Source organism: Spermophilus citellus (genome assembly GCF_964194105.1).
Source record: "Spermophilus citellus genome assembly, chromosome: 11".
NCBI lineage: Eukaryota > Metazoa > Chordata > Mammalia > Rodentia > Sciuridae > Spermophilus > Spermophilus citellus.
Window position 1 is genome coordinate 70,205,046 of NC_138192.1, and position 23,246 is coordinate 70,228,291.

General features: G+C 35.5%; 1 protein-coding gene across 1 annotated transcript in view; it reads right to left on the bottom strand.

Moving 5' to 3' along the window:
• SCN9A (sodium voltage-gated channel alpha subunit 9) overlaps positions 1-23,246 on the bottom strand; it is a gene marked incomplete at its 3' end in the record, with an annotated part of 181,825 nt that overhangs the window by 46,172 nt on the left and 112,407 nt on the right. Inside the window, exons 13-17 of the mRNA XM_081262212.1 lie at positions 23,030-23,159; positions 21,655-21,893; positions 20,068-20,241; positions 18,917-19,273; positions 7,469-7,945 (exon numbers count right to left, since the gene is read on the bottom strand). Coding sequence (XP_081118338.1) covers positions 7,469-7,945; positions 18,917-19,273; positions 20,068-20,241; positions 21,655-21,893; positions 23,030-23,159 — 1,377 coding nt within the window. The remainder of the gene's footprint in view (positions 1-7,468; positions 7,946-18,916; positions 19,274-20,067; positions 20,242-21,654; positions 21,894-23,029; positions 23,160-23,246) is intronic.

Genomic DNA, 23,246 nt, shown 5'->3' on the forward strand with positions numbered 1-23,246 from the left:
CCATACTGTAGGAGCTGGCTCAAGGGACTCCCTACTCATGTGCTCCAGCCTGATACAGTCCCTTGCTCAGGGCATCCTCAATGGATTGGCTTGTTATTCTGTTATGTATGAAATGCGCTTTGCTTTGCTTCATGGTATAACTGTTTGCACAATTATCTTAGGTGCAAATTATTAAATCGTAAACATCTTCATGTTAATGATTATTTTCTATTCACATTTGAAGTATATGAAGTTTTAGTGTGGTTTTTTGGGGAACCCAATATTTATAAAGGGCCAAAAATATTTCATGAGTACAACTTGGGAGAGAGAAAACTACACCTATCATAATGCTGGGTATATAGTCATAGAAAATTTCAAAACATTCTCTTGTTATACATAAATACAATAAATAAATGAAATAATACTAAGTAGCCTAGTATTAATACAAGTAATTAATAAAGGTACATTCATAGAATAAACTCTGTTTCACATTTTTATTTGCCTTTATTTTACAATGAGCTATGTGAAATGTCTACTTTATGTAGGTAAAATGAATATTGTAGTTTCTTATTGCTCAACTCAATATATTATTATTTTGTATATTTTTCTAATTTAATAAGTAAAAATTAATTTTTCTTTCTTGGTAATTTTATATGCCGTTATTTCATTTTATTTTGATTTTTATTCATTTTTTTAGGTATACATGACCGAAAAGTGTATTTTCACATATTATACATATATGTAGTATAACTTATTCTAACTAGGACCCTTTTTTTGTGGTTGTAGATGATATGGAGTTTCTCTATTCATGGATTGATAAATGAACATAGAAAATCTATGTCCAATATGGTATAATGGGCTATATGTTTCCCCAAGTTATATCCAGTGTCTACATCTTTTAGAAAATAAAATTATTTTCCTTCAATTTTTGATACTTTTGTAAATAATATTTCATAAAGGAATTTCTTCTCAAAAAGGAATAATAACCAGGAGAAGTAAAAATATGGAAGAAGCATATCAAACACTACTAATATCTTTTACAGTGTGTCCTACTAAGACAGTCCACATTTTAATCAAGGTGGCAATATACGCAGATAAATGTCCTGTTTCTGCCAGGCCACCTTGCTTTTAAGGGAGACTGTGTCTCACTACTGTTGCCAATAGACACAAGCCATATAGTCAGCCCAGGATCTCTGGGAAAGCTTCAGCTTTCCTCAGACTAGTGTGACAAGCACCTCCTCTGCCTCTTTTTCTTTCCTTCTCTTCCCTGCCTGGAAATTGAACATAAATATGGCTACATTATATCAGTCATATATGAAAATGGGGATTAAATAGAAGAAAGCCACATGTGAAGACTAGAGCCTTGAACACGAAAACCATGTGGACTGCTGACCTCCAGACCTTGTTAAATATGAAGGTAGAATATTCGGTCTAGTTATTCCAATGTATTTAGGTGTTCACCTTGACTTACACAGGATACAAAAGTAATGCCAGAAAAAAAGATGCATATATGGAGATTGCTCATGTACCATCAAGTAAAGTAGTTTTATTCAAATAACTGGAGTCTGAATGGATAGGTATAGTTTAGTGCACCAGTGAGTGGGAGTACTCTACAGCCTATAAAGTTTAATTGTGAGAAATGATATAATAACTAGTTAATTTTAATAAACACAACTCCCTGAAAAAAACATGAGGATTCAAAAACACAATGAGGTTTTTTTTTAAAAGAAATGATGCCAAATTTTTTTACTGTTTTTTCTGTAATAAGGCAATAGGTCATGTAGACAAAGGAAAAGCTTTAAAGTCAATGAACTGAACTTCAGTGATGCTTTTTAATGTTATTTCATCATTTTTTTTCAATGATGCTTCTGAATCACATATCAGTCTCATTAACAAACAAGTGAGAGTGAAATAAGCCTTAGAATTATTAAGAACCTAAAAGCTACTGCAAAGGGGATTTTACCAGACATGAATGTATTAGGAGTGACCACTAGGGCCTGGATTTGCTCCAAAGAGTCTGTCATATTTGTCAATAATTTGCATGAGAAAATAGTGGCATTTTATTATAATGCACTATTATATTTTATAGAAATATATGTATGCACACACACTAATATGCACCAACCAATGCTATAATATATAAAGTATACTGGTAATATTGAATGATTGGGAAGGGAAGAGTTATTTAGTCTTGAGATAAAAAGTATTATAAGATTTAAAATCAGTTCCATAAAGAAGACAATGAGATAATTTTGAGGAAACAAATTTAAATACCCAAAATATAAAAATTGAGAATGATTTCAGAGATAAACTATAACCTAATGAATCAGCATTAAGTAATATTAGAAGTGTAATTAGGAGTGCAATATTAGAATAACAATGTACCAGAAAATGCATAATATCATTGTAAGGGAATATTTGATTCTAAATTGAACCATTACAGAGAGGTAACAGAAAATAATTACATTCCTACTCACTCTCCTGTCTTCTGTGGCATGCAAGATAGTGCCTAAAGCCAGGACTTCAAATTTTAGAAAGCCCCAGAAGCATAAGGAAGTAATAGCATCTTTTCTCATTGTTTTAGTCTCAGTCTCTACAAATACAGATTAATTACATGGACTATCTAGGATTATTATGAGGAGAAAAATTTTATAATGTGAATCAAAGTGGCTAGTCTACATATTTCCCTTTGAATGTGTGTGTGTGTGCTTGCTTTTCTGGCATTGCTGAGGTGATCAAGTGTCCTCTTAACTTTCTGTGCTCCTTGCTGTGTAGGAGATGCTGTGGAGAGCAACTCAGATCCCACTCTCTGGTGAGCCATTGATTGTTTCAGCTTCCAGAAGTGGTTAGATGCAGATGGCTCACAGCCTAGTCCTTCTTTGGAAATTGTCATGGAACAGAGGTGCTGCCTTACCCTCTTCCCTTAATTTGGGTCTATGCCAAAGTGTCATACTATTACTAGGGACACTGTAGGATCAACCAAGACCTCTGTTGTAATTATAGCACTTCAACATCCCCCTCTGCCCAATCAGCTGGAATCCCTCACTTTTGATAGATGTTAGGTATTGTTTCTGAGAACACTGCTCATTAAATCTTTTCTACACACAGATTTCTCTTTCATAATAATCCCATGACTAATGTAAGTTAACATACAAAATTCCAACCTGTCTTCAGCTCTGATTTTTTTTCCTTAAGACATGTTAATAAATACCTACAATTCAGTTTCACTTTTCTGTCCTGCAAGAATCTCAAAACTAAGTGACCCCAAACTAAATGCTATATCTTCCCTACCCCATAAATTTTATCTTCTTTCTGCATATTTTAAGAGTATCAATATCCATTCAGTCTTCTAAGTCAAAATATGGATTGTATCCTCTCTAAAAGATACATTAAAATTCTAATTCTGGTACCTTTGAATGTGATCCTATTTGGAAATAGGGTCTTTGCATATATAATCAAGTGAAGTTGAGGTCATTAGTGTGGGTTCTAATCCAATATAACTGGTGTCTATAAGAAGAGGAGAAGACAGAGACACTGAGGGGAAATAACACATCTAGAGGGGGACAGAAATTGTGGTGATGCAGCTGCAAGCTGAAAGGATTGTCAGAAACCACCAGAAACCAGGAAGCTCAAAGAAATCAGAAGATTCTTCCCTGGAATCTTGGGAAAGAGTGTGGCCCTGGTGAACCATTGATTTCAGACTTTCAGCCACCAAAACTGCCAGACAAAAAATATCTGTTGTTTTAGTCATCAAGTTTGTTTCCTAAGCACTAAGACATTAATACATTGTTCAAACAGTTCATGACCTTATATCCAGTCCCTGGGCTCTTACATTTTAACTTATAAGTTAAGATAGATTTGTATTGCAGCTAAGTGAGAGCAGGACATTTTCCCTTTGGAAATCAACACAGTGCCTGGAGCATAGCAAGTTGCAATAAATATTTATTGAATGAATGGATACATTTCATACTTCACTTGAGGTCCATAATGAGGAAACATTCCATTGCCGGTGGTAAGATCTGCACAGTGTGTTAATGTTTGAGTTTTGCCTTAAGGGCTGCCCTGCTCCTCAGTAGGAGGCTGACTGAGAGAAGCTGTCAATTCAGTGCTGACATTCTGAGAAGCAGCGACAGGAGACTTAGTCTCATGGATATACTCCAGATGACCATATGCCTTCTTGATTCAAAGAGACTGTTCTGATAAATGTGGATGTTCTGCTGCCACCTGTTTTTTTTCAGAAATGTTTAAATGAACCTTTCAATTGAACTCATTTCTTGGTAAGATGTTTTACTATTAAATATTCTGACTTGATTCTGGAGTGTACATTTAACTACGTACCCGCCATGGAAATCTGCCTTCTTGAGAGTTAGTGTTAAAGGTAGACTGAAATATCTCTACAATGTATACTGGGAAATGGGGTACTAGGTCATACAGACAGGGGATTTTAGGGAGAAAGAGGGAGAGGTGTCAAATGCCATTGATGTTCTTTCCCTTTGTTGAAAATACAGGTCTTTAAAGAGTCAAATGAGAAAAACATAACAGCACCTGAATAATCAAAACAATATATCAAGAACATGAACCCAAGTCAGGGAAGAAGGTAGGTTCACTTCCCACGACAACTCCATCCATCACAGTAGTCACTAGGAACAGTCTTGATAAGGATCCAGAGGTTGCATTCAGATTTAGGCAGACTTCAGAGACTATGTCTAGAAAAGGCCTTTGTAACAAGCTCCCCAAATGTCTTCCACACACTAATTTGTGAACCACTGCCCGACATCATGTTACCTCTTTTAAATTCTTTTCATATCAAATAGCTCTTGACTGTGTGTGTGTGTGTGTGTGTGTGTGATGATGATCCAATTCTATACTTACAATAATTGATCGTTGAACACTTACTTTTTGACAGACATTGTCTATTAGTCTTGTAATCTTCATTGCATTTCTATTTTACATGTAAGTAAACTGAAAAAAAAAGTAGTTTTTTCCCTCTCTCTCTCTTTGTGTGTGTGTATGTGTGTATGTGTGTGTGTGTGTGTATTTTTTTTTTTTTTTACTGTCTTAATGAACTACTCCAGATAATGGAGTTTGTAAGAATCAAAGCTAGGATTTGAGGCAAGCACTCTTTCTTGAGTGCCTGTATTCTTAATCATGCCCCAAGGAAATTGTCAGGACCCAGATGACCTGAATGTAAGGAATTCTGAGTTACATTGTATTAGGTAATCTAGATCTGCCTCTCTGGCTCATCAAGTCTCATCAGGAATGTGACAATCGGGATTTTAAAGACATCTAAGAGATGGAAACAAGAAGAAAGTACAAAGGAGAAAATAAGCAGTTTGAGAAGTTGGAAATTCAACTGGGAGCAGAAGATCATGGGAATTAGAGCAGGGAAGGTTCGCACAGAAGGGTTAGAGATACTTTAGATAAAGAAAATTTGCATTTCATGGGTTTAAACTGAAGCGCAAAACAAAACAATAAAGGAAAAGTTGTTCCAGAAACATTCTAATCTTAAACAGCTGGAAACGAAGACCCCAGACACATGGATTTCCCAGTTGACCACAGCTTAATATTTCTGAGCTATCATTTCCTATAGATGTTGAAACTTCCTCCTTGCTCTGTTCTAGTATATTGGCTAGTGGGTTTCAATGTCCTGAAGGTGGCACACTTCAAGATGATTTTTCAGAATGTTTCATGGGAGAGGTGGCAGAGTAACTTAATCAGTAACAGTAACAGTCTATTTCAGGTACCAAAATACTCAATAAATGAAATCACTTTGGTTTACTCCCTGCAACTCCTGAAGTGCTTCAACACCTAGAGTCCTGAGCTTGCACAGAGAGTGATTGTCTGACAGGCAACTGAGGTTTTTCAATCTTTTTAAATCTTTCTTCATATAAAAATGGGTAACTGAGTTAATTTCCCTTTCTATATGAGACCAAGCTCAGATACCTGCTACCATGAAAGTGTGCAGAATCTGAGATTCTACCTTTAAGATAAAATAAATAACTTTTCAAAGCATTATTTCTTCTATATAAAGGACTTAAAATATAAAATATTTTATTCCTTATTTCAGCATCTTGGAAAAAATTTCCTTGACTAAATAAAAAGTTTCATTTAATCACTTATTCTCACAATATGTAAGCACTGAGCATTTACAGTATACATGACATATATATGACTATATATATATATATAATATATTATATATAGTTCATGATTAATATGTAGTTCATCATTATTCCATATAACCTTCTTTTCTATATCCACTATAAACTCACAGAGAGCAGATCTTAGTGGGGTTAAATAGATATAAGATGTTTGGCAAATATCTGTCAACTAATTTTTAATGTGACCTAAAGAAAGAAAATTATTTTCAAGCAAGTAAATCTTGCTTGAAGCATCTTTTAAGCAATGACATAAAAAATAATTTATGATACTATTCACTTGTGGTAGTTGTATTTCATCATAGTAAATTATAGTTCAACACATACTTTGACTCAATTAAAAACATACAGGTAAGATGGGTAAAGAGGACCCAAAAGAAAGCTTTTAAAGATGTTCCTGTTCTCAATGAGTTTAAAGTACAATTTTATGCATACCATAATTTCAAAAACATTAAAATGCAAGACTAAATAATAAATCCAAGAAAGACAGTATCAGATTAAAAATGAGAAAAGATTCCATCCATTTGGGCAGAGATTAGATACAATGGGTAACACCTTGGAACACTCTGGGTATTTTTCTAAACACTTTGAATATGAATGTAAATTATAGTTTAAATACTCAGTTTTATAGATGAAGAATCTGAGGACTATGCCTTGAAGAATGAATATAGGATTTTGGCTGCAGAAGGAAATCACAAGCATGTCACACAGGTAGAAAGTGTTTATGATCTGAAAGGAAGACTGGTCCAGGTGATGGTTCTACAGCTGAGCATGAAGACATACAGCTGGTTAAAGCTCCTGGAGGCTCTAGGGTGGTGGCTTTATATACAGTGCATAATTCAGGAGAATTTGGGGACCATAAACACATCGTGGGGTGATGTGTTTAAGATTAAATCTGAGTGAAATTAACCTAATAAGTGAATTAGAGTAGATGGAAAGTAGTGCCAGAGGGACCAATAGAGACTTCACTTTCAGTGGCCGGGGCTGGCAATGAGTATGAAGATGATGATGAAGGAGAGGATAGGCGCATTCAACAGAACTTGGAAGGACTCTGATGTGACTTTACAATTGTTAACATGGGATGAAGGATGATGAGAACATCAAAGATACCTGGTGCTTTCAAATACAGCAAAGTAAGATTAAATTAATTACTAAGAATCAAGAAGAAAACTTTATCAGATGAACCTTCAGGACATTGTTGTGTAAACTCACCCACACATTCTCCATTAGCCTATGCAATGTTGGAAAAAACTGAGGACAACAGACATTTGAAATTTGATTCATGTCCTACTAGTTGGTAACATGTAACAATGTGTGTAAAGCAGTCTTACCTCTTTGCTGTAGTCGCTGTCTGAATCACTGCTAAGTTCCTCAGTATTCATATTTTCCAAATCAGATTCTCCAGGTGCAATTGGCACTGTCACTGTGAGGCTGGGATTATGAATAAAGGATTGACAATCGCTTCCTTCCATCAAGCTTCTGTCCACACTGCTTCCAAACCCGCTGGTTTTATCTTTTCCCTTGAGGAAGGGGTGATCTTTATTCATTTCAGCAAGTGTACGGTTTGAGATATAGTTGTGTTTTTTGCCATTTAGATCTTCTGCTCGTCTTACCTCCCTGGACATTCTTGGCTTTTTGGAAAATGTTTTTAAAATGAGTTCATGCAAGGTCTGTTTCACATAATTTATTCCCTTTTTGATTCTGGCCACAGCAATCTGGAGGTTGTTTGCATCCGTGTCTTCCTCAATTGCTGTGAGATTGTCCGAACTAAATGAACTCAGCAATAAAGCCAGAAATAAGTTCAGAACCTATATCAGGGTAAGAATGAGAGGCAGAGAAATAAAGAGACAAGAAATAAAAATTAAGCAAACTTTTCTGAAATATAGGCTACAAAACAAATCAGTAAAAAAAAAAAAAAAATCTCCAAACCTTCTCACCCACAGACCAACAGACCACAACGTGTGAGAGCAGTGGAGGAGAGGGCAGAATCCTCACTACTCACTCCATACACCAGAGAACTGAGAACTCTGGAGAGCAGTGTAAGCCATACCCATGAAGAATTCCAGTGGGGAGGACAAAATGATCCCTCAGCATCAAGGTAGGTCATTTCTAAGTCCTTTTCTGTAGCAGAAGTCCCTTTGTCAAATTGCATTTAGTAAACTTTAAAAATTCTCCTAATACTCATTTATAATCTCTACTTATTTCCAATGACAAACAATAAAACAAGAGAATTGGTGTATTATTGTAATCAGGTCATTCAGACCAAGATCTCTGTTCACTGATCCCAGAAGATTAGTGCCATTTATTTCAACAAAAGAAACACATGGTACTTACAGAGTTCCTATAACAAACCATTTTGCCTAATTATTGTGTCAACTTGCAAATTGAAGTGACTTTTAAGGGACAGAAGAGGATCCATGCATTCGATCTGATTCTTATGAGATAATGACACTAACTGACTTAATTGCTTATCATTTTGTCCCTGGAAGGGTTACAAAAGAAGTCACTACAATGTCTATCCTTGAAAAAAAGTCCTGTTTATGAGCAAGACCATTTCCATTTTTCTTCCCTGAAGTAAGATCCAGGTGAACTCAACAGTGTTTTTAAAGAAGAAGAATAATTTTACATAGGGTAGAAAATGCATAAATTATATTTAAACATTATATTATATAGAAAACAAAAAGGAAATTGAATTACTATTTGATTAAGTCTCTTCATGACTAAAATCATCCACCTCTCATTAAAAAAAAAAAAAATCAAAATCACATCTGAGGAGAAAGGACTCGCCCTTGATTTTAGCCACATCTTAAACACTTTGTGAGATGTGTAAGTATGAGAGAGCAGGTTGAAACTGTCAAACAAAGTTCTAGAGGTAGGGATAATATGAATCATAGAAAACAATTTTGATGATCATTAACAAATTAAAATAGTTTATTTTAATTTTATTTAATTAAAATTTTATTTTAATTCTAGCCTTTTCATGTGTTACTATGAAATATATGGTTACATATGTTTGTGTTTTAATAGGAATATTGATGATGTAAGTCTTTTAAAGCATTATTGTACTTGACCTATGCAAGTGTCAGCACACTTTTCAGTACAATTTTTTTGTTGTGTCATTTCACTGTAAGCAGTTCTTTTACTTCAAAAATCCTAAAAAGAAAAATTTTACCATAATCTAATGGATAGCACCAATATAAATAATAAGTTCCAATTCGTGTCATATCTTTTACTGTATTGGGCAAAAAATGAAACAGTCATGAAAGTATTTGTTCAAAGTCTCATTTTTTAATGCATTAGTTTATTAATGTAACAGTTTCTGGATACAGATTTGAGCTGATTAAAATCTGTTATTCTAAAGTTTAAAATTAATGGAAATTCTTTGTGTGTCTGTTTGTCACTGAGTTGTTATTATTATTTTTTATTATTATGATGCTAGCAAGCAGTACTCTATCCTAGCCCTTAAACTTATGGTTTTTAACCATTTCAATTAAATGGTAGTAAACTGACCCATTTGCAGTGAATGAACAGAACTAGAAACTATGATGCTAAGTGAAATAAGCCAGGCAAAAATAAAGATAAAGGTCAAATGTTTTCTCTATATGTTGGAGCTAATCCAAAATAAGGGGTAGTGGGATAAAAACAAACAAACAAACAAACAAAAAAAAACAGAAGAAAGATCAATGGAATAGGGGACTGAAGGGGAGGAAGGAGGGATGAGATGAGAAAAGAACAAAGTAGTGAATCTGACCTAGCTTTCCTAGGTACATATATAAATATACCACAGCGAATCTCGCTGTCATGTATATCCACAAAACACTAATTTTAAAAAATGTAAATAAATAGCAGAAAAGTCAGTATAGTACAGGGAAGGGAACAGGGAGAGGGAGAGGGGAGGTAATAGTGACTGAATTAGAACAAATTATATTCTATGCTTTTAAAATTTGTCAAAATTAATCCTAGTGTATGTACAACTGAAAAGAACCAATAAAAAGAAAAAAAAGAATAAATGAGAGAAAAGATTTAAAAATTAGACTAGTTTAAGATATAGCTCTAATGTGGAGGGGCATATCAGTAATATAACTTTTAAATTTCTTCTCAGATTCTAATTCTATATAATTGGTAGTTCCTTAATTATTCTAGAGTTGTTTGTCAACTTTATGAATTATAATTCTGTTTATTTATTATCATGAACCAATAGCTAATGAGTGACCTTATGAATCAGTTATCACTAATTCTGCATGGATTAAGCAATCACTAATTTATCTCATTTGTTTTTACTGTAAATCTGTATTGCCTTTTAAACAGAAACATTATCCTCACTCTAGTGATCATGCTCAAATATTATGTTATATGTTCTTCAAAGGCCTGCTTCAAAGCTTTCCCTGAGTCTTAACTTAGAACTTCTTTTTCTTTTCTAAATGTCAAAAGCATTATCTTCTAACCTCATTGCTTTCACTTTTCACTTCTTCCTCACCTGATTTTTTTTTGTGTACCATTTCTCTATATTCTAATTAACTCTAAACATAAATTGTACCTAAAAATAACTAAATAGAACATTTCTTTTTCACAGAGGAGGTATAAAAATATTGAATAAATAACTTGATGAGAGCCCAAGGAATCCCTGCCCTTTGTGTATACTTGAATACATAATAAATGTTTGAATTACTTGTGATAATTGGCTTTAGTCTGGCAAGTTTTCACCACTTATCTGTTTCAGTTATTCACTATTTTATGTTGAAATTGTGTGAGAAGAAATACACAAACAAATCTTGCTATACAAAATTGAAAATTATGCTCAGAAGAGACAAAGAAAATATGTATCTTATTGCATAGTAAAAGATTTGTAAGCCTATATAAAACTAGAAAATTTATTTACCACTATAACTTGAGGATGATCAAGAATTAAAGAATGGTAGTTCATGGTGTGTGTGTGTGTGTGTGTGTGTGTGTGTGTGTGTGTGTGTATGTTAAAGGTCTAAAGTATATATTTTATAATTCACCTTATATTTTTGGCATATTGACCTGATGAACATAGTTTTCTATTTTGAAATGTAACCCCTTCTCCTTTTTTTCATGAAAATTGCAAAGACAAAAGTAATTCAATGGTTTCTTCAATCCACTGGGAATAAAGGTACCTACCATATAGCTGTTAATGTACCCTATCTCCTGTGATACCTAATGAGTGAATTGATAATAAGAATATCATTGAGACATGCCAATGGTGGATTTGAAAATTGAGGTTAGTGGCTCATGGAAAAGCATCTTATCCCAATTTTCTCCTGCTCATAAGCTTGAGGTATTTACCAACCAGAATAAGGAAGAAAGAAAACAGATTCAAGCCAAGAAAACATTAACTGGAAAGATAGGAAGGTTCCTCTGTAAAACATGCTACAGACCAGTGACTGGCAAACGTTTTCTGTAAAGGGCCAAATAATAAATATTTGGGGTTCTATATGACATAAGATCTCTGCCATTATAGTATAAAAGCAGCCATTGGTATAATGTAAATGAATGAACATGTCCATGTTTCAATAAAACTTTATTTATAGACACCAAAATTAAATTTTATATAATGGATTCCCAAGATGGCCACGAATAGAATGCAATACACCCCGTGTACCAAGCCACTACGCGGGTGAATAACGAGTTAGAACGACAAACAACTATCTTGTTAGGAACTTACAGCAAAATGAGGGTGCACCGAAACCTAGAGGAAGGATTTCCAGCACCGAGGTCCGGTAATTGAGTCTCAAACACGAGCCAACTGTGCAACCGGAGATCTGGGCTGACTGATCCGCGCGGCCCGCCCCGCGGCTACAGATGGTGGGGAGCCGCCAAGAAGTGACCAGCAAGCAGGGAGAAACGTTGCTGTGGATTCTGTGGAATCCTGCCACCTGAGCCCTCACGGAGCCCCGGGCTGAGTTCGGGAATTCAGACGGGGAAGGAAGAGGTACACTTCTATCCCCCACAACGGAAACTCCACCAAGGAAACCAGCGGCCACCATCTTGGAGAGCTGAAGTAACCACCGCCACTCTCCAAAAGATTGCAACAATAAAACAGGTGTGTGTTACTCAGCTCATCTCCCATACAGCGGGGAATTCGCATAAAATCTCTCCTAGGCTCTCCAGGGGAGGGATTATCAGAGCAAGCCTGCAAAAAGACACGGGGAAAACTAGAGACACTGACCTTCAACTCCCCCTCCATCAGCGGGGAAAACGAAACCTGTCTTGCCAGCGCGGGGGGAGGGGCAAGCAGAAAAAATCAAAACAATAGAGTGCGGGGGTCGGGGTGGTTCTCAATAGCCACCCTCCATGCCCAACAAACGGCAGGCCCAGAATACAGTTTGAACTGCTGAGAGGCATCACTCAGGGGAAATCTGGTCTAGCAGGAGAAACCAGGACTAGCAGGAGAAACCAGGGGACTAGAGGCCAGGCCCTCGCGACTGGGCAGCTGGAGACCACACGCCCGCTGGTGAAACTCCACCCACTGCCCGCGCGACTGGGCGGTTGGAGTCCTCCCCCCGCTGGCGACCAACCGCACAACTGGGTGGCTAGAGATCGCCCGCCCACCAGCGACAGCCGGCCCATTGCCACTACGACTGGGCGGCTGGAGACTGCACGCCCACCAGTGACCGATGGCCAACCGGCTGCCCCTCTGACTGGGCAGCTGGAGACCGCCTGCCGGCAACCGATGGCGCGACTGGGCGGCTAGAGATCGCCCGCCCGCCCGCTGGCGAAAGCCAGCCCGCTGTCTGTGCCACTGGGCGGCTGGAGACCGCCCACCCGCCGGCAACTGATCGGCCGTCCGCGTCCGGGAGCTGAAACCAACCAGAGACAGTCCAGTCCCATCCCCCCATTCGGACACCCCGGCAAGGAGCCTGGGGCCCGCCATAGCAGAGAGGTGACGTCACTGCAGCTTGGCCGTCGGAATTCCTTCCCAGCAGAATCCACTTTAGCAGGCATAGTCTACCAACACAAAGGAGAGACAACAGAGATATAAAAAACCAAAACAAATTTATAGAAGAGAGCAGAAACACAGCAATCAAATAGAGCTGGAAAGTAGCGTGAACTTTATGAAAAAACAAGGGAAAAAAAAAGGAGTACAAACAATGCAGGGGAACTTAAATCTACAAGAGGACCTAGAAGCATCAGAAACAGGGATAGGGAAAGAACTCAAGGCATACCTAACTCAGATGGAAAGGAATATTAGAGAAGACATGAGACAGCAAGTCCAAGCAATAAAAGTATATTTTGAAAATGAATTAAACAGACAAATTCAAAAGGCAAAGAATGAGCTTTACCAGGAGATAGAGATCTTAAAAAAAAATCAAACAGTAATCCTAGAAATGCAGGAAACTATAAACCAAATTAAAAACTCAAACGAGAATATTACAAATAGACTACATGAAGTAGAAGTCAGAACATCAGATAATGAAGACAAAGTTTATCAACTTGAAAAGAATATAGTCAACACAGAAAAGATGCTTAAATCCCACGAGCAATCTATTCAAGAGATATGGGATGTTATAAAAAAAATTTGAGAGTCATCGGGATAGAAGAAGGCACAGAGATTCAAACCAAAGGAATGGACAACATATTAAATGAAATAATTCTAGAAAACTTCCCAGAGATGAAAAATGGAATGGATTGCCAAATCCTGGAAGCCTACAGGACCCCAAACATTCAAAACTGTAATAGACCAACTCCAAGACATATAATTATGAAGATAGCCAACATACAGAACAAGGAGAGAATATTAAAAGCTACGAGAGAAAGGAGGCAGATTACATTCAGGGGTAAACCAATTAGGTTAACGACTGATTTTTCATCACAGACTTTGAAAGCAAGAAGATCCTGGAACAATGTATTTCAAACGCTGAAAAATAATGGATTCCAACCAAGAATACTGTATCCAGCAAAATTAAGCTTCAGATTTGACAATGAAATTAAAATCTTTCACGATAAACAAAAGCTAAAAGAATTCGCAGCCAGAAAACCAGCACTGCAAAGCATTTTGAGCAAAATACTACAAGAAGAGGAATTGAAAAATAGTGCCAAAAACTAACAGCAGGAGGTATCTCAGTCAAGGGGGAGGAAAATAACCAAAAAGTAAAAACTAGCCAAACTAAAATAAATAAATAAATAAACATGACTGAAAGTACAAATCATATTTCAATTGTAACCTTAAATATTAATTGCCTAAACTCACCAATCAAGAGACATAGGCTAGTAACCTGGATCAAAAAAACAAATCCAACAATATGCTGCCTTCAGGAGACTCATATGATAGGAAAAGACATACACAGGCTGAAGGTAAAAGGTTGGGAAAAATCATACCACTCACATGGCCCTCGGAAGCAAGCAGGAGTGGCCATACTCATATCAAATAAAATCAACTTCAAACCTAAATTAATCAAAAGGGATAAAGAAGGACACTATATCCTGTTAAAAGGAACCATTCACCAACAAGACATAACAATTATCAATTTGTATGCACCAAACAATGGAGCTGCAACGTTCATAAAACAAACTCTCCTCAAGTTCAAGAGTCAAATAGACCACAACACAATAATTATGGGTGACTTCAACACACCACTCTCGCCATTAGACAGATCCTCTAGACAAAAGCTGAATAAAGAAACTATAGAACTCAATAGCACAATCAATAACCTAGACTTAACCGACATATATAGAATATATCAACCATCATCAAGTGGATACACGTTCTTCTCAGCAGCACATGGATCCTACTCAACGATAGACCATATATTATGCCATAGGGCAACTCTTAGTAAATATAAAGGTGTGGAGATAATACCATGCACCATATCTGATCATAATGGAATGAAACTGGAAATCAATGATAAAAGAAGGAAGGAAAAATCCTACATCACATGGAAAATGAACAATATGTTACTGAATGATCAATGGGTTACAGAAGACATAAAGGAGGAGATAAAAAAAAATTCTTAGAGACAAATGACAATACAGACACAACATACCGGAATCTATGGGACACAATGAAAGCAGTTTTAAGAGGGAAATTCATTTCTTGGAGTTCTTTCCTCAAAAAAAGAAAAAAACAACAAATAAATGAACTCACACTACACCTCAAAAACCTAGAAAGGGAAGAGCATAACAACAGCAAATGTAGTAGAAGACAAGAAATAATTAAAATTAGAGCAGAAATCAACGAAATTGAAACAAACAAAAAAAAACCATTGAAAAAATTGATAAAACTAAAAGTTGGTTCTTTGAAAAAATAAATAAGATAGACAGGCCCTTAGCCATGCTAACGAAGAGAAGAAGAGAGAGAACTCAAATTACCAACATACGGGATGAAAAAGGCAATATCACAACAGACACTACAGAAATACAGAAGATAATTAGAAAGTATTTTGAAACCCTATATTCCAATAAAATAGAAGATAGTGAAGATATCGATAAATTTCTTAAGTCATATGATCTGCCCAGATTGAGTCAGGAGGATACTCACAATTTAAACAGACCAATAACAAAGGAAGAAATTGAAGAAGCCATCAAAAGACTACCAACCAAAAAAAGCCCTGGACTGGATGGGTATACAGCGGAGTTTTACAAAACCTTCAAAGAAGAATTAATACCAATACTTTTCAAGCTATTTCAAGAAATAGAAAAAGAAGGAGCTCTTCCAAATTCGTTCTATGAGGCCAACATCACCCTGATCCCGAAACCAGAGAAAGACACTTCAAAGAAAGAAAACTACAGACCAATATCTCTAATGAACTTGGATGCAAAAATTCTCAATAAAATCCTGGCGAATCGAATACAAAAGCATATCAAAAAAATTGTGCACCATGATCAAGTAGGATTCATCCCTGGGATGCAAGGCTGGTTCAATATACGGAAATCAATAAATACTATTCACTATATCAATAGACTTAAAGACAAGAACCATATGATCATCTTGATAGATGCAGAAAAAGCATTTGACAAAGTACAGCATCCCTTTATGTTCAAAACACTAGAAAAACTAGGGATAACAGGAACTTTGTAAAACAACATTGTAAAAGCTATATATGCTAAACCTCAGGCTAGCATCATCCAAAATGGAGAAAAACTGAAGGCATTCCCTCTAAAATCTGGAACAAGACAGGGATGCCCTCTCTCACCACTTATATTCAATTTAGTTCTTGAAATACTAGCCAGAGCAATTAGACAGACAAAAGAAATTAAAGGCATAAAAATAGGAAAAGAAGAACTTAAATTATCGCTATTTGCGGATGACATGATTCTATACCTAACAGACCCAAAAGGGTCTACAAAGAAGCTGCTAGAGTTAATAAATGAATTCAGCAAAGTGGCAGGATATAAAATCAACATGCATAAACCAAAGGCATTCCTGTATATCAGCAACAAAACTTCTGAAATGGAAATGAGGAAAACCACTCCATTCACAATATCCTCAAAGAAAATAAAATACTTGGGAATTAACCTAACAAAAGAGGTGAAAGATTTATACAATGAAAACTACAGAACCCTAAAGAGAGAAGTAGAAGAAGATCTTAGAAGATGGAAAAATGTACCATGTTCATGGATAGGCAGAACTAACATCATCAAAATGGCGATATTACCAAAAGTTCTCTATAGGTTTAATGCAATGCCAATCAAAATCCCAATGGCATTTTTTGTAGAAATAAATAAAGCAATCATGAAATTCATATGGAAAAATAAAATACCCAGAACAGCAAAAGCAATTCTAAGCAGGAAGAGTGAATCAGACGGTATAGCGATACCAGACTTCACACTATACTACAGAGCAATAGTAACAAGAATAAATAAATGGGACTTACTTAAACTAAAAAGTTTTTTTCTCAACAAGAGAAACAATAAGAGAGGTAAATAGAGAGCCTACATCCTGGGAACAAATTTTTACCCCTCACACTTCAGATACAGCCCTAATATCCAGAGTATACAAAGAACTCAAAAACTTAAACAATAAGAAAACAAATAACCCAATCAACAAATGGGCCAAGGACCTGAACAGACACTTCACAGAGGAGGACATACAATCAATCAACAAGTACATGAAAAAATGCTCACCATCTCTAGCAGTCAGAGAAATGCAAATCAAAATCACCCTAAGATACCATCTCACTCCAGTAAGATTGGCAGACATTATGAAGTAAAACAACAATAAGTGTTGGCGAGGATGTGGGGAAAAGGGTACACTTGTACACTGCTGGTGGGACTGCAAATTGGTAAGGCCAATTTGCAAAGCAGTATGGAGATACCTGGGAAAGCTGGGAATGGATCCACCATTTGACCCAGCTATCGCCCTCCTCGGACTATTCTCTGAGGATCTTAAAAGAGCGTACTATAGGGATACTGCCACTTCAATGATCATAGCGGCACAATTCACAATAGCTAGACTGTGGAACTAACCTAGATGCCCTTCAATAGATGAATGGATAAAAAAAGTGTGGCATCTATGCACAATGGAGTACTACGCAGCACTAAAAAATGACAAAATCATAGAATTTGCAGGGAAATGGATGGCATTAGAACAGATTATGCTAAACGAAGCTAGCCAATCCTTAAAAAACAAATGCCAAATGTCTTCTTTGATATAAAGAGAGCAACTAAGAACAGAACAGGGAGGAAGAGCATGAGGAAAAGATTAACATTAAACAAAGACGAGTGGGGGGAGAGAAAGGGAGATAGAAGGGAAAGCATATGGAAATGGTAGGAGACCCTCAATGTTGCACAAAATTACATAGAAGTGGTTGTGAGGGGAAAGCGGGGGGCGGGGGAACAAGGGAGAGAATTGAACAACAGCAGATGAGGTAGAGAGGGAAGATAGGAGGGGAGGGGAGGGGGGATAGTAGGAGATAGGAAAGGTAGCAGAATACAACAGTCACTAATATGCCATTATGTAAAAATGTGAGTGTGTAACCAATGTGATTCTGCAATTTGTATTTGGGGTAAAAATGGGAGTTCATAACCCAATTGAGTCAAATGTATGAAAGATGATATATCATGAGCTTTGTAATGTTTTGAACAACCAATAAAAAATAAATAAATAAATAAATAAATAAATAAATAAATAAATAAATAAATAACTATGCTGGCAGTTACCAAAAAAAAAAAATATATATATATATATATATATATATATAATGTACCTGTGTCATAAAATATTCCTCTCCTTTTCTTTTTTCTTTCTTTCTTTCTTTTTCTCTTTTCTTTCTTTCTTTCTTTTTTTTTTTTGATAACTTAAAGCTATAAATATCCTTCTTATCTCACAGGATCATGTTAAAGAATGGGAATGACTTTGGCCTATAAGCCATAGTTTGCTGATCTTTGCTACGGATGCTAGATTTTGTGACTATAAGGTGGTGAAACCAGTTTTCTCATTTGCTTTAGTTCATTATACCTTCATTTTTGTTATTGTTAACATAATTATGCACTATTTACTAGTGTAGATTTTAATCTGAAAAGGCTTCATATCTTTTAAGAGACATGAAATCACAGATTTGAATCATATGATACCACTATCAAAAAGAAAGAATAAAGTAGGAACTTTGCATATAATGAACAGGGGTTGATTTTGAGAAATATAAAAAAGGGAGATTTTTCCAGGAAAACTAAAACAATATTTTGTTTCCTGTTCTCACTTGTATTAAAATCATCTGTATTTATTATAATATAGCTTTAAAGTCATAAAAAGAACAGATTGTATTATTATAAAATAATTTCAATAGAGAATAGTAAATCTGTAAACATCTGTTACTTACCACTAGGTTTCCAATCACCATGACCATCATGTAAACAATAAGGCACATGGCTTGACCAGCAACCTCCATACAGTCCCACATGGTCTCTATCCACTCTCCACACAGCACTCGGAACACAATCAGGAAGGAGTGGAAGAAGTCGTTCATGTGCCAGCGTGGGAGCTTGCAGTCTTCATTGATCTTGCAGACACATTCTTTGTAACTCTTTCCAAAGAGCTGCATGCCAACCACGGCAAAAATGAAGACAATGATGGCCAACACCAAGGTGAGGTTTCCCAGTGCCCCCACAGAATTGCCAATGATCTTTATTAGCATATTCAGTGTGGGCCAGGATTTTGCCAACTTGAAGACACGGAGCTAAAAGCAAATATAAATTTTAACATTATAATTATAAAAATGTCAATGTTTCCATTTTTTATTTTTGTCCTAAATTTAAAATAGACTTTAGTCCTGTAAGATTGTCATTATTATCTGATTAAAATCGATTATTCCTTTTTTCATTTTCATCTCTTTTCAATCTTTCTGTTCTTTTGTTACACTTGGTCGAATATAGCTACAACACACATTACAAAGTGTGCAATTTTAGTTTAGGATTGAAATAGAAGTTTCTTCATGTTGTTAGGTATTATTTCTTTTATAATTGATAATTTAACCTTAATTTTATTTTATAATACCTTTATAATTTTCCTCAAGCTGATATTGGGAAAAGCCTAGCATATTAGGAAAAAATATGTTTTCAAAAGTCTCTTTTTGTTTTTATATCAATCAATTATTTTGGGAACAGTGAATTAATCTTTAATTACCAAATCCATAAACATAGGAACACATTATGGATTAAATATTTAAACTTCCCATTGTGAAATAAATTATTTTCCTACTAGGTAAAAAAAAATGTTTCTATTATAAGTAGCATATGCTTCAAATTAAAATTAATCATATCATCAAGATCCTAAAATTAAAACATTCACATGGTTTTAGCTCTTTAACTGTACTTGTTAATGAATGGACTCAGGGAAAAAAGTACAGTTTACTAAATATTTAGAGCAAATTTTTCTTGTGACTCAAGACCTGAAAGGTTTAAATAATAATAATTAGGAGCCAAAAACATTCCTTCATTGCAGAGTATAAGGGTAAGGTTAGTTTATATTTACCAGTCTGAATGATCGCAGAACTGATAATCCTTCCACATCTGATAGAAAAAGTTCTACTAAACTTAAAGTCACAATAAGGCTGTCAAAAATATTCCAGCCTACTTGGAAGTATTCATATGGATCCATGGCAATTAGTTTTAAAACCATTTCAGCTGCAAAAATTCCAGTGAAGACCTAAGTAAGAAATATACTTCTGTCATTTTTAGATGGCATGGAATAATACAATGATGATAATGCCTGTTTGCTTAGCATTGATTGTTCCAGACAATGTGCTACACACTTTACAAATGAATATTATTATCTCATTTAATTCTCTAAACAAAGTGTCACTCTTCTTTTACCTCCCATACAAGTATCAAAGGGTTAAAAAGATCTATGCTGTCAAATTTTATCACCATGACATAGCATTTTAGTAGAGCACATTAAAATTCCATTTAACATAGTCACTCTTTGCAAATAAGTTCATGTGGGGTCACGAGTTTGGAAAAAGATAAAAAAGAATCATGGATTGACACTGACATTTTGAGCCAAGCTTTCTTCTAATCTGACTATTCTTACAACCATGAAGAACATGTTGACTCACTCTCGAAAGATTTATCAGTAGGAGAGAAAAACATAATTAACTGACACTGTGGCAGCTAAACTTAGACATCCCAAATTTTGATAAAAGGGCATTGCAAAACATAATTGATTCCTGACACTGGTATCAAAGGCCTCACTTGAAGTGGTAATGGTGAAAAGCTTGCTTATGAATCATTCAGGTACACTTTGACTCAAAGAATCAGACCAAAGATGGTTCAAAGGAAAACGTCTAGGTCAATAAATGCTTGAGACAATTGTAAAACAATGTAGCACCAAGAGATTAGCAGGGATCAACTGAAGTTGGGATTGTGATAACAGAAAGAAGACAGGGTGAATGTCTTTTGAGTTCACAGTGATGTCGCCAACTCAGGGAGAAAGTATGGATTTGCATGATCTAGACCTCCATGAACAAGAAAAAGTAGAAGGAGAGTAGAATGCTAGTTCATGGAGTTAAAGTTTTCAACTATTAGACAAAGTTCAAATGATTTGATCAAATTCATATAATTAGTATGTCACACAATCAGGATCAAATCCAGGTCTTTGGAATTCCAAAGTCCCAGATACTTCACCACAATTATGTTAAACTAATGCATCCACAGTAAAAAAAAAAAAAAAAAAAAGAAAAAGAAAGAAAGAAAAAAGAAAAAAGAAAAAAAAAGTGGAGTGTGCACTAAAAAGGAAGATGCAATGTAAGTAAAATAAAAGTATCAAAATGTCAGTTTTGACAGACATTCTGGCAGGCAAAGACCACTATTAACTTCCCAAATGATGACAAGCATGTAAATAATATTGTTATTTATAGAACTCAAGACTATTGCAAAATTATTTTAAAATAATAACTATAACCAGAAACTTGACCTTGCACATTAATTCATAAGGGTAAATTCTAGGTATGTATAATTATCCAGCTACAGACCCGCTGACTTAAAGAAAAAGAAAAGAAATGGCAACACTGAAAACCTATGAGAATAGCTATGGATATAGAAAACACTATAAGAGACTCACCAAATTTCCTACAGTGAGCACATGTTTGAATTCTTCAGTCATTGGGTGGTGCTCCATAGCCATAAATAATGTGTTTAAAACTATGCAAATGGTAATTGTAAGATCTACAAAAGGATCCATTACAATGAAATAGATAAACTTTTTGAATTTTATCCAATAGGGAGAGCAATTCCAGATCAAAAATGTGTGTGCAAATCTGTACCACCAAGGTGGACATTTCTGTCTAGACTCCTCAAGTTCTTGGAGAAAGAGACACAGAGAACATGAAGTTAGTCAATTGTCTATTAGTAACCAGATAAACATCAGTAATACACAGCAATATTCAAACAAGGCTTGTGGCTTAGACTTTGCATAACAGTGCTGTGATACATGTATATTCCACCAATACACATATGTATTCTTATGTCTTTAATCTCATGGCAATAGTAAGACAATTCTATACTCTTCAGAAAACCTTTTGCTAGTGTATAAGTGAAAACAATCCCCAAATGAGAGAATGGAAATAAGTGAAGGAGGAACCCACAAAACAGACATTTTACCCCATCAACTCCTTTACTTTTCTCCATAAATTTACAGGATAGTTAAAAACTTAGGGGCCATGATGAAAGTGTGTGTGTGGGGGGGGGGTGAAGTGTTAGCCAACGGAAAGGTGAAACCTGGGGCATACTGTGGTAGGAGAGGGTGGGAGCCGGCACATTTTTAATGTTGTTACCTTTTGACTCTCTTTGCTTATCATATGAGATAAATTCAGAGAGTAGAAGTAGTTTATAAGATTACATAGTGAAAGAATCACACAGTTCTGGGATAATTTGGCTTTCTGCATCAATCATCATTAAGTTATTTATCTTTGAAAAGTTATTTCACCCAATGTTCATTCTTAATCACAAATAATGTAATCCATTTTTTTTTAATTATTTTATTGTTGGTTGTTCATAACATTACATAGTTCTTAACATACCATATTTCACAGATTGATTCAAGTGGGTTATGAACTCCCATTTTTACCCCGTATACAGGGTTATACACAATTACATATAAGAGGAAAGGAGGAGTAGGAGGAAAATTATATAAGTGGAAGAAACGATTTATAGTAGAGGGGATGGAGAGAGAGTAGGGGAGGGGAGGGGAGAAGGGATGAGGGGACAGTGGAGAATGGGATAGACAGCAGAATACATCAGTCACTAGAATGTAATCCATTTTTTAAGAACATAAAAATAACTCTATCAGTTTCCCTTGATTATCTTTGTGATTACTCAAAGCCATTTTATATCCTTTGAGTTCTTCCTAAGAATATCTTGTACCTATTTAGAGGTGACCAGGATTTACATTAATTTTATTTGAGAATCTGTACTGTAAAGAGCCTATTATCACATACCTTCTACAGTGTTGGTCAATATGCTTGCTCTGCTCATTGCTCTTTGTCTTAGATGGGGATCATTTAGCATATCCTCTGAAAGGAAATAAGAACTGGAACGTCTTTTTTTGTGTATTTGATTAGTTGTTCCCTAAAAAAAAAAAAATGCTTAATTAGAGTCTTAAGAATAGAATTCTAATAAAGTATAGGTATAAAATTAAATCTTGCTTAGGTAACT